The 13,200-nt window shown below is 35.6% G+C and overlaps 1 protein-coding gene across 2 annotated transcripts in view; it reads left to right on the forward strand.

The window, feature by feature from the left end:
- ITGAV (integrin subunit alpha V) overlaps positions 1-13,200 on the forward strand; it is an 87,802-nt gene that overhangs the window by 70,644 nt on the left and 3,958 nt on the right. For both annotated transcript variants that reach the window (XM_059928288.1, XM_059928286.1), the window contains exons 19-29: positions 1,117-1,184; positions 1,794-1,941; positions 2,469-2,561; positions 4,715-4,794; positions 5,175-5,255; positions 5,766-5,871; positions 6,502-6,660; positions 7,934-8,047; positions 12,002-12,115; positions 12,217-12,324; positions 12,963-13,085. In XM_059928288.1, the coding sequence (XP_059784271.1) occupies positions 1,117-1,184; positions 1,794-1,941; positions 2,469-2,561; positions 4,715-4,794; positions 5,175-5,255; positions 5,766-5,871; positions 6,502-6,660; positions 7,934-8,047; positions 12,002-12,115; positions 12,217-12,324; positions 12,963-13,085 (1,194 nt within the window). The remainder of the gene's footprint in view (positions 1-1,116; positions 1,185-1,793; positions 1,942-2,468; positions 2,562-4,714; positions 4,795-5,174; positions 5,256-5,765; positions 5,872-6,501; positions 6,661-7,933; positions 8,048-12,001; positions 12,116-12,216; positions 12,325-12,962; positions 13,086-13,200) is intronic.

A 13,200-nucleotide genomic window follows, 5' to 3' on the forward strand; every position in this document is an offset into this window, starting at 1 on the left:
ATTTCTTCTACTGGTCTTGGCCTTTTCCCCCCATCTTCTTGAAGTGCATAGCAACTGTTTACATCTAGGTCACTGAATTAGTTCACAGGTACTGTTGGGTTTCATCCCAGTTAAACTGACAGTTAAGATCTCTACCATACAATTCTATTCTGGGGAGCTGTGCCTCCCTTGTGACTTGGAAACATACAGTTTTTGTTTTGTTTTGTTTTGTTTTTTAAGAAAGCCTGTCACTGTTTTTTCCCTTTAAATCTTTTTCTCTCCTTTTTGTCTGCCTTTGGGCCTGAAGCCCTTTGGATGTTAACAATAGACAAACCAAGAATGGCTTCATCTTTTTTTAATTTCCTCTTTTATCAATTTCTTCTTTCACATCCTGCCTAACTTCTTCAGCTTCCTCCCACTATTGCTATCGGGTTTTCTATAATGTTCCAACTGGCACATCTTATGGTCATATCTAGAGGGAGAAAGTGCAGGTCTTTGCTTATTGTACCTATCTTGGATCTAATAATTCTAATGCTTTTGGTTCCTTTTTCTTTATCTCCTTCCAAATGGCCATGCCAGTGCTGGGCTCCTTTTGTCCAGTTTCTGTTCCCTTTGGTCTGTCTGTCTGAATTGCTGCTGTATACCCACAACTCCTTATTCTTTTATGCTCTGCAGAGGCATAATGAGAAATTCTAGAAAGGAGTTTATTTTGCCCAAGATCACACAACTTAGCTAGCAGCAGCTGAGTAAAGTAGAACCCTCATTTCTTGAATATTACTTTCTCTTCTATACTTCATTCCAAAATCATAACAGCTTAATTTGAGATAGAACTAGGTTCTGTCTAATTGTTCCAACTAATTGTAAAAGGTTCCAACTAAAGGTTCCAACTGATTGTATTATACCCTATGAATCTTTTTCTTCCTTTTCATTCTTACTAGCTAAGACTGACCTATTTAAAAACAGGCAGCCATGATCCCTTTTGAATTCAGGTATATATATACAAGTAGAGTATATATAAATATATACATGTGTGCATAAATGTATATTCATATACATCCACATATATATTGATATACACTGCATATGTGACCTGTACTGGTATTTATTCATGTAGAGAAAAATAAAATTTTTTTCTAGGCTCATATTCTGCTTGACTGTGGTGAAGACAATGTCTGTAAACCCAAACTGGAAGTTTCTGTAGATAGGTAAGTTTTGCTCCAAATAATAGACTGTATAATAAGAAATTTAAATGAAAGAACACATTTTTCTATTAAAGTAATAGTAATGAGAATTAGTTACGTTGGAGGATAATGCATGGTTTTCAGTAAAGCTATAAATATTGAGCTTTAAAAAAATAGGTGCTATGTTTTCACTAGCTACCTAGGTTAACAGATCTCTTCCTATTCAGCATTGAGTAGTGTCACAAAGTAACATTATATCCTCTTAAAGATACTCTTAACTAAAGGACTTACTACCATTTTATACGATGTATAAATTATAGCGAATATTGTGAGTATCGTGACAAATGATTAATTCAGCCTTTAGAAAAAAAATCAGGGGATTAATAAGTACAAAGGGATATAAAATTACTTCCATAATACATATGAGTGATAGTGATATGCTAAAGGCATCAGTGTTTTCTTTTACTGGGAGAAGCATTGGATTTGCACCCAGTGTGCTATTTCCAGTTTTCTGTTGAGCTGTAGAGTAGTCTTAAAAAATCTCGAGACACTGTTGAACATGTCAGTGCTTTGAATAGTCATGCTCTCGCCGTGCAGTCTTTTTTCATTGTCTAGATTTGTGTTAACTCGTAGTGATCAAAAGAAGATCTATATTGGGGACGACAACCCTCTGACCTTGATTGTTAAGGCTCAGAATCAGGGGGAAGGTGCCTATGAAGCTGAGCTCATCGTTTCCATCCCACCGCAGGCCGATTTCATCGGGGTGGTCCGCAACAGTGAAGTAAGCAAGCTGCCTCTTTAAAAATCGAAATGCACTCATAGTTCTCATTAACGTTAATGAGCTGCTCCCCTATTTAGTGTAGTACAAGCTTACCCATTCTACCTAAGGCTAAATTGCTAGACAATGGAGTGCCTATCTTACATAATTCCTTTCAAGCCTAATAACTTTACATAATGCATTGATAGGACATTTAAAAAACTGCTAGCTAAGTGCCTGAAGCAGGGTCAGATGGATAAAGTGTCTAAGCCTGGCCATCAAATAATTTTTCAGAGGTAATATGGTTATGTATCTATGTCCTCTAGGGATTGTTCAGAAACACTTTGACTTTATATGTGGCAGTTGTACACAATTCTGGTTTCCCCCGTACCCCTCATTGCTCAAATAGATGCATTTGCTTTGTAAAGCAAGAAACCTAAACATCCACCTGCATGATATTGTCTAGGAACTTTAAAGTCTTATTATGGCTTCTGCATTTTTTTGGTCATTAATTTATTTTCCTTTCAATCCTTTTTCTTTGTCTATCAAAGGCTTTAGCAAGACTTTCCTGTGCCTTTAAGACAGAAAACCAAACCCGCCAGGTAGTATGTGACCTTGGAAACCCAATGAAGGCTGGAACTCAAGTAAGACATTTTAATTAAATGGATTTTATTTTTCTTTTATAGAGAATAGCATATTTTTCTGTGGGTTTGTCCATAGTCATTTTTTTATAAGCCCTTCAAAATAGTATCTAAACTGGCTTTGATTTAGAATGTAGTGATCATCAGAGTTTAGTTTTGATTAAGATACTAAAGTAATGGGTTGTGTTATTACCTGTATTCAGTAAGCTGCTCTTCACCTTCAATTTGGTAAATGGATGAGAACATGGTTGAAACTAAGGACTGAGATTGTAACTTTGATATTTTAAACTAACACTTTAATGCATCCTCAAAGCTACTCTGACAAATACCAAGACTGTCATTCTTAAGTGAGTTAGAATGATCTCATTAACTTGAAACCTATATGGTCATCCCAATAGGATCAAAGAGCACAGTGGTTAGATCAGGCTCCCCTTCAGGGGGTGGAGAAGGGAGCCCAGGAGCTTGAGAAGAAGCGCTCAGTGGGTTGCTTCCCAAATCCTCTAAAAAGGAAACAAAAATATACCTTGTAGAATTCCTATTATCAAGGAAAAAAAAAAATCAACAGTATATTTCATGTTACCTTTTCGATAGAATTTAATTTAATAAGCACATAGATATTGGTAATTTGAAGATCTATGATAATATGGGGCTGAATATTACGTATCTACCCATATAAACAACATCTCTCCCATTAGATGTTGTTTAAGGGTACAGACTTGCAAGTAAGTCTAGAGCTCTAATGTGCAGCATAGTGATTATAGACAACAGTAACGTATTATAATCATCAAACTTGCAAGAGACTAGGTCTTAATAATTCCAACCAGAAAAAAGAAATGATAATTATGTTATGTGACAGAGGTGCAATTATTGCCACAGTGGCAATCATATAACAGTGTATAAATGTATCAAATCAACCTTAAATTTACAGTGTTATATGTCAAATATATTTCAATGAAAATAAATATTTCATATTTCTTTAAATATATTTTCCATTAAAGTCATTATTATTTCTAGATATAAGGTCTCTTAGGGAAAAGGGCTTGAACAAAGTACCCAGAGTTGCATTTTTTCACATGTATTTAACACAGTTTTTAACTACAATGTTTCATTAACAAGTGAGCATGCTTTTTTTTTTTTTTAAACATCTTTATTGAAGTATAATTGCTTCACAATGGTGTGTTAGTTTCTGCTTTATAGCAAAGTGAATCAGCTACACATATACACAGGTTCCCGTATCTCCTCCCTCCTGCATCTCCCTCCCTCCCACCCTCCCCATCCCACCCCCCCAGGCGGTCACAAAGCACTGAGCTGATCTCCCTGTGCTATGCGGCTGCTTTGAGAGAGTGTCATGGACATATATACACTACCAAATGTAAAATAGATAGCTAGTGGGAAGCAGGAGCATGCTTTTTATTTTCTTATATTCTCGTTCTCTCTAGCTTTCTCACTCACTGCTCACTCAGTATAGATAATTCCAGGTTGATTCTTGTGGCCAGCTCCAAGCTTTGTAAAGTGGGAGGCAGTTTGACGAGGTCCCCTAGAAGGGCCATTTTTAGAGGTCATTTATGTGACCCCCCAAGAAGGCTGCTTTCCCTTACCTTGTAGCTCAGTTTTTTCTTTAAAATAACAATTTTCCTCCTGCAGAAGTTAAGATGTTTGTTATTGATGGAGTTGTGGGTGACGTGGAGAAATTCTGCTTCTGGCCCTACATCTGTCCTTTTTAGCCAAGTTCTCTCACTCTTGTAAGCCATCTGTTTCTTCCTTCCTGCTCCATTAACACAAGTTCATGTGTTAGCTTCCTGTCACCAAATTATTGTGCATAACTACTATACCGTCATTGGGTCAACAAGCAATTCCTCTTGCATTTTTCAGAGAGTTAATATTAGTTAATATAATAAGGAGATAATTAGTTAATATTATAAGGAGATATAATTATGGTTAATCATTGTTAAACAGGCTCCATTATGGATTGGCCCAAGTATCTGTAATAATAGAGATTTGATAGAAGATCAGACTTAACTATCTTTGCTAGAGTACTTTCAGTTTTATTGTAAGTTCAGAAAAACCCTATTCTTTTTTCTTTGGACGCTGGATTTGAAATTTCACTAATTTGACACTGTTCTAACTAACATTGCCATCTTTCCCTCCTCCTTCAGCTCCTAGCTGGTCTTCGTTTCAGTGTGCACCAGCAATCAGAGATGGATACTTCCGTGAAATTTGACTTACAAATCCAAAGGTAGGAAAACAACTTTTTTCCATTTATAATAACTATGGAGGAAATATTATTTGTTATAAATATGTTATGCAATATACTTAAATATTCTGGAAAAGGATAGACTAAAATTTTAGTACTTAATTATAGCATTTTAAAATCAATATTTACATCATAAGAATAATTTATGTTGCTTTTGAGTTTGTAAAACAAAACTAAAAGTTAAATAAAAATCATCTTCTTGGAATTAAATGCTAATGAAAATAATTATTTTGATTTGTGCAGTTTGTCATTTCTTTACCGCTTTTAATTTGTTTACTTTTAGTTTCACTGCATTTGCCTCTGTATGCTATTGATGACGATTATGCTCAAGTCAGTCCTACATATATTTTTTTCTTTTTCAGCTCCAATCTTTTTGACAAAGTAAGCCCGGTTGTATCTTACAAAGTTGACCTTGCTGTTTTAGCTGCTGTTGAGATAAGAGGGTCAGTATGATTACCCAGTTGAGTATCTCATTCTCATGATTTAAACTACTTTAAAAGTAGTTACTTCTTAAAAGTAAGTCCTAGGGCCCCTAGCTTCTTTTGGATAGTAGACACTCCATGTGTCGGTGTCGTGTTACTAGAGCTGTAGCTTCTGTAGAAAGAAGAAGGTCCTGGGTGTATTCCAAAGCCCCGAATATTTATTTGATAACCCTTTGGAAATAAACCAGACATGGCAAAAGTGGCACAAAATAAATTTATTGAACTTTCATGTAAAAGTTCACCTGTTATCAATTCACCTGTTACATTAGATTCAATAAAGAGTAGTTTGTATGTCCATCTGTGCATGTACACATACAAGTATAGTTTTTGTTTTTGTTTTGTCTGTTAAATGTATGGTGTTTTTTTTTTTTTTTAATTCTGATTTTATTCATTGGACACTAGGTACTTTTGAAAATGAACTGACCATATCATTTTGATATTCATGGTAGGTTTTCTTTGGTCATTGTTTAGAGTCTCAAGTCCTGATCATATCTTTCTTCCGATTCCAAATTGGGAGCACAAGGAGAACCCTGAGACTGAAGAAGACGTTGGGCCAGTTGTTCAGCACATCTACGAGGTTTGCAGCTGTTGGATTTAACTGATACCTGGTAGAGAGCCAACAAAGAGAGGAATAGATAGGCTCTTTTTAAAAAACAAGTCTATTTAACTTTTATGTAAACTCTGCATAGTTTAAGTATGTACCAGAGATTTATTTGAATTTTTTCCCTATTCTTAAGTTCATTTTTATTAGACAGGTAGCTTCCAGTAGTAAAAGAAAGCTGTTTATACAAATTGTTGTTTAAAACCAATTAGTAAAAAAAAATAATAAAATTAACTTAAAAATAACATTTTATTATTATTTTAATAATAAAATAAAACCAGTTAGTTCTACTTGAATAAAAGGAATATGTCACTGAATAAAATTTTGGTTCTGTAGGAAGAAAATTTTCTATGCCACTTATCAGTAACTTTTTCACGTTTTCCTCTTTTGTTTATGTATTCATCCTGACTTATACTGCCCTACGCAGAGGCAGATGTTGAATTTGATTCTTTTGCATAATAATGATCATGTTGTAATATTAGAGTAACTATGGAAACACTGCTGTTATTTAAATCCTGTTGCTTAATGATTCCTAACGTTGCTGTAGGGGAAGGATTATAGAATAGATTTTTGCCCAAAGTATTTACATGTCCTTCTCCTCATTAGCTGAGAAATAACGGTCCGAGTTCATTCAGCAAGGCAATGCTAAATCTTCAGTGGCCTTACAAATATAACAATAACACTTTGTTGTACATCCTTCAATATGATATTGATGGGCCAATGAACTGCACTTCAGATATGGAGATCAACCCTTTGAGAATTAAGGTAATGTGCTTAATAGCAACTGTTTATTATGATGATATTTTATTGCTTTTCTTTCTAAATCTATAAAAGAAATGCATGAAATAAACAATTGTTTTAATAATAAATCTATCCTGCGAAAATATTTTAGTTCATAACCAGTACACTATGAATTAAATTGTTTATTTGTGTAATGAGTAAGGATGAATTCTGTGAAGTCCTAGTAAACCATTTATTTATGTAGTGTTTAGTGAGCCTCCGGAGATACTCTTTGTGTTTTTTTTGGCCGTGTCTCGCAGCTTGCGGGTTCTTAGTTCCCTGACCAGGGATTGAACCCACGCTCTTGACAGTGAAAGCGCGGAGTCCTAACCACTGGACCGCCAGGGAGTTCCCATCCGGAGATATTCTTAAGTGACCCAATTTGACTTTGGTTTTATCGCAGAGTGGTTTATCCACATGTAATATGTGTCAAGGGTGTTTGGATGTTGAAATTTTTGTCTTTGGGATAAGATATAACATTTTACTCTTGGCTCTTTTGACTTGACCTAGAAAAATGTCATTTTATGGAATTCTATTTGGGTATAGTCTTCTCCATCCTAGCACATATGTTTGGATAAGAAGCTATCACAGGGGCTTCCCTGGTGGCGCAGTGGTTGAGAATCTGCCTGCCAATGCAGACGACACAGGTTCGAGCCCTTGTCTGGGAAGATCCCACATGCCGCGGAGCAACTAGGCCCGTGAGCCACAACTACTGAGCCTGCGCGTCTGGAGCTTGTGCTCCGCAACAAGAGAGGCCGCGATAGTGAGAGGCCCGCGCACCGCGATGAAGAGTGGCCCCTGCTTGCCGCAACTAGAGAAAGCCCTTGCACAGAAATGAAGACCCAACACAGCCAAAACTAAATAAATAAATTTTAAACTATTAAAAAAAAAAAAGCTATCACAGTTTGGAGTAAGGAAAGTTAAGAAAACAAAGCAAAAAATGTATACTCATGATTGACATACATCACAGATGTACACTGTGAAATTTCAAGCTTTTTCTAAGTATTTTATCAGTTTCCTCTCTAGCTATGCAAGGGGAGAAAATGATGGCTAGGTAGAGGTAATTTTTTTCCCGCATATTAAGGACTCTAATCTTTATTTCCTTTGCTTAGTTTTAGCCATATGTTAAGTGGTAAATTTTCTGTCATACCAAATTTTTAGTCACTATATTTCAATCACGTATAACAGTTTATGCCAAAATGTCAATGCAAAATATTTTCCATTGTTATTTACCACCAGTTTATTTATGTAATCCTAGATCTCAAATTCGCAAACAACTGAAAAGAATGACACAATTGGTGGGCAAGGTGACCGGAACCATCTAATCACTAAGCGGGATCTCACCCTCAGTGAAGGAGATGTGCACACTTTGGTAAGTGGCATTTCAACAACAAGCACCTTAAATATTTTAAAATATGTGATTATAGAACTGATGCCAAAGAACATTTCAAAAGGAACAATAGCTGTGCTGGAAAGAACTCCGTATATTTTTATACCATTCACTCCCCTTACTTTCCTTGTTCCTAATTGAATTAATGCCACATTTTCTTCAAATGATCTGTCTTTGTAGCTTACTAATAAAAATATTTTATGTTCTAACTTATGTCTCTGACTGCACTCCTTTAACTGACCTCTTTCTCGGTCTCACCCTAATTTTTGAAGCTTATGTTCAATATTGCAGAAAAAAACAGAAGGGCTCAACAGAAATATAAGAATAATTAGCATTCTGATCAATTTTATTGAGTCAGCCTGTCTAATGACTATAATGTTATAAAGAGGTTTGTCACTTAAGTTTTTAAAATTTAACAGATCTGCAAACCATCAACTAACAGAGAACCTGGTATAGTGTTTATGTTCATTAGTGATCACCAGTTACTTTCACATCTCCAGATTCCATGGTTCTTCTTAGTTTTCATTCAGTTCAACTGCACAGTGACTTTTTGGCACAATTAATTACTTCCTCCTCTGTGAAACACTCCTCTCTCACTTCTCGGGCACTACTCTCTTGGTTGTCCACCTACCACAACTGGCTACTTTGTCTTAATCTCCATTTCCAGACCTTTAAGCTCTAGAGAGTATTCCAGGGCTCAGATCTCAGAGTTCTTGTCTGCTCCGCCTATGGTCATTCGTTAGATCTGTGCAGTCCAGTGTTGTAGACACCAGCCACATTTCAAGTGTTCAGTAGCCACATGTGGCTAGTGGCTACCACTTCGGGAAGCACAGGTATCTCCACATTGATGATTTCTGTCATTGTAGAAGGTTCTATCTGACAGTGCCATGTGAGACGATCTTAATCATTCATATGGCTGGTAAGTACCATTTCTATGTAGATGACTTTGATTAATATTTCCGACCTGATCCTCTGCATTGAACTCCAGACTCCATTATCCAACTACCTACTGGAACTCCTCTTAAATATTTAATAGGAATCTTAAACTTAATTCTAAGAACATATCCTTGAGTTTTCTCAACTCTGATCTTTCTGTGGTGGTCCACATTTTAGTAAATATCAACTCTGTTCTCTGTCCCAAATTTGGGCATGGTGCTTGGCTCTCCTCTTTCTCTCAAACTTCATAATCCTACATATCAGCAAATTCTGTCATTATCTACTTTCAAAATAGCCAGAATGTGGCCCCTTCTTGCCATCTCTACCACTGCCACGACCTAACCTAGACCACCTTCCTCTCTCACTTGAACTATTGCCAAACCTCCAGTTGGACTCCATATTTCTGCCCCTGTCACCACGACAGTCTATTTGCCACATAGAAGCCATAACGATCCTTTTAAAAGTAGGTCAGGTCGTGTCACTCCAGTGTCTTCCTGTCTAACTCAGAGAGAAAACCAGAGCCTGCAAAGCCTTCAAGCCCAACAGGTCACAAGCCTTTTTTTAAAGGCTATTGCCTTTAAAAAAAAAATTTTTTTTGTAGTCATCCTCATTGGAGTGAAGTAGCATCTCATTGTAGTTTTATTTGGATTTCCCTAATGACTAATGATGCTGAGCATCTTTTCATTTGTATATCTTCTTTCGAAAAATCTCTATTCAAACCTTTTGCCCATATTTAAATTGGGTCTTTTGCCTTTTGTTGTTGAGTCATGAGGAGTTCTTTATATATTCTGGATACTACCCTTATCAGACCTGTTACTGCACATATTTTCTCTCATTCTGTAAGTTGTCTTTTTTACTTTCTTGATAGTATTTGTTGATGGAAAAAAGGTTTTAAATTTAAAGAAGTCCAAATTTCTTTTCTCAAGTCTATCTCTTCTTGTGTTGCTTAGATTTTTACTGTCATATTTTAAAAACCATTGCCTAACCCAAAGTCCTGGAGATTTTTACTTTTTAAAAATTTTTTACTTTTTTTACTTTTTAAAATATTTACTTTTTACTTTTTAAAATATTTTTACTTTTTTAAATATTTTTTTACTTTTTACTTTTTAAAATATTTTTACTTTTTTAAATATTTATTTATTTATTTGGCTAGGCCGGGTCTTAGTTGTGCACGTGGGATCTTTGTTGCCACGTGCGGGATCTTCATTGCTGCATGCAGGATCTTTTAGTTGTGCCATGTGGGATCTTTAGTTGTGGCATGCAGGATCTTTAGTTGTGGCATGCGGGCTCTAGTTCCCTGACCAGAGATCAAACCCCAGGCCCCCTGCGTTGGGAGCGCAGAGTCTTAACTACTGGACCACTAGGGAAGTCCCTGGTTTTCTAAGTTTTATACTTTTAGCTCTTACTTTTATATCTCTGATCCATATAGAGTTAATTTTTGTATACGGTGTGAAGTAGAGGCCCAGATTCATTCTTTTGCATGTGGTTTTCTAGCTCTCCCTGCATCATTTATTGGAAAGACCTGTCTCTTCCCTTTAAATGGTCTTGGCTCCCTTGTTGAAAATGAATTGACTGTGAATGTATGGGTTTATTTCTGGACTCTCAATTCTATTCCATTGATCTATACATGCATCCTAATTTTTTTGATCATTGTCCTTCTGCAGTAAATTTTGAAATTGGGGAGTGTGAGCCCTGCAGTATTTTCATCTTTTTCAAGATTGTTTTGACTAGTTGGGGTTCCTGGCAATTCCATATGAATTTTAGGATAGCTTGTCCATTTCTACAAAAATGGTAGTTGGAATTTTTTTTTTTTTGTGGAATTTTGATAGCAATTTTATTGGATCTGTCTATCACTTTGGTAATATTGCCATCTTAATATTAAGTCTTTCAGTCCTTGAACATGAGCTGTCTTCTGTTTATTTAGGTCTTCTTTAATTTCTTTCAAAAATATTTTGTAGTTTTCTGTGCACAAGTCATGCACTTCCTTAGTTACGTATTTTATTCTTGTTAAATGCTATTTAAAATAGAATTGTTTTTTAAAATTTCATTTTCATATTTTTCATTGCTAGTGTATAGAAAAACAATTCATATTAGTATACTGATCTTGTATTCTATACCTTTTCTGTACTTGTTTATTAGCTTTAATAGTTTTATTGTGGATTCTTTAAAGTTCTCTGTAAGTAAGATTCTATCATCTTTGAATAGAGATAGCTTTACTTCTTTCTTTCCAATCTGGATACCATTTATTTAATTTTTTTCTTGCTTAATTGCACTGGCTAGAACCTTCTGAACAATGTAGAATAGAAGTGTCATGAGTGGGCACGTTGTCCAGTTCTTGATCTTAGGGGAAAAGCATCCATTCTTTCACCAGTAAGTAAGATGTTAGCTGTGGGCTTTTCATAGGTACCCTTTATCAGGTCAAGGGAGTTTGCTTCTATTCGTATTCATCAACTGGAGGTGTCACTTACTGGATAACACTGTTGTGAGGTATATGCATATGACATGTCTAATGCAGTTTGACCAGCACGTAGAAGGTGGTGAATATTTATTACTTTTGACTGTCTGCCTTCAAGTTACTGATAAAAACACTCATGGCACTTGATTTCTACAGGTCTGACGTAGAATAGCTATTAAAGATTCACTCTGTTTCTTTTTCTTTTCCACAGGCATATTGTGATCTGATTTTCATGTCTTACTAAATAAAATCACCATGCTCTGGGTTTGCCTAAAGAATGTTGAGTTCTAGATACAACAATAAATATTTTAATATTATAGCACTTATCCTTCCATAACAAATCACATTAAAACCAACCCCTTCATAACAAGAAGCATTCATAGATTCAACTATTAGCCTACTCATTTTAAACGTTACTGCTGTTAAGGCAAAAGAATCTAGATCATCTCTTTAGCCTTCACATAAAACAAGTCAATTGTCTACTTTTCATATATTGAAGAGATGATAGAATGATCTTTTCTTTTAAGTAAGTAATTTTTTGGCAGGGTTGTGGAATTGCTGAATGCTTGAAGATTGTCTGCCAGGTGGGACGACTAGACAGAGGAAAGAGTGCAATCCTGTATGTAAAGTCTCTACTGTGGACTGAGACCTTTATGAATGTAAGTGGGCAGATGCAGCATTCAGCAAACTTATCCATTTTTTCGAAGAAATAAAAAAGGCCTGACATATAGAAAATCATTTTATTGTTATTCCAATATAGAAGGAAAACCAGAATCATTCATATTCTCTGAAGTCGTCTGCTTCATTTAATGTCATAGAGTTTCCTTATAAGAACCTTCCAATTGAGGACATCTTCAACTCCACATTGGTAAGTCATTGATTTGGGGAAATGGAATAAATGCACTCAGTTCAATACCATAGATATTTTAATTTTATTTTAAATAATGGCAGTTAATTATTTTGATAATTTAAAGTAACTTGAGTTATTTGAATGGATTATAACCTAGTATAAACTAGTTTAATATTACTATTTTCCTCCCCCCATCCCAGAATTGTTAAAGGTAGACCTTTTACTTTAGCATCTTGTCCTTTGTAAGATACTTAGCATCACTAAATTTCATGAGGGAAAATTTGGGAAATTTCTCCCCACAGAGTTAGAAAGTTGGAAATTAACTGCAGTAAGTGAGGGCATTTTATAAATCTTTAATTTGAGGATTAAAATGGGACCAACACATCATAAACTGGGTTGGATTATTTAAAAATCATTTTAGAGTCAGTCAGAGGTTAACCTGTTGAGAGTTTCATGTGTGTGTGTGTGTGTGTGTGTGTGTGTGTGTGTGTGTGTGTGTGTATGCATGCTATTGATACCAAATGTGTAATCATAAATTATCATGTACTAGAAAAGAAAATAATGTAACATTGACATAGAATATAGTAGACATTCAGATATTTGTTGAATGATTCAGTGAACTATTTTTAAAACTCAAGTACTTTTTCCCCCAACAGGTTACCACTAATGTCACCTGGGGCATTCAGCCAGCACCCATGCCTGTACCTGTGTGGGTGATCATTTTAGCAGTTCTTGCAGGATTGTTGTTACTGGCTGTTTTGGTATTTGTAATGTACAGGGTAAGTGATGGACTTAGGAAGAGAGGGAGGGAGGGGAAGCAGAAGAAAAGGAGAAGGGAGGGAGCAAAAGAAGGGAGGGAAAGAAGAAAGGGACCTTTAATGATGATGCATGATG

Source organism: Balaenoptera ricei, chromosome 7 (assembly GCF_028023285.1).
Source record: "Balaenoptera ricei isolate mBalRic1 chromosome 7, mBalRic1.hap2, whole genome shotgun sequence".
Lineage (NCBI taxonomy): Eukaryota > Metazoa > Chordata > Mammalia > Artiodactyla > Balaenopteridae > Balaenoptera > Balaenoptera ricei.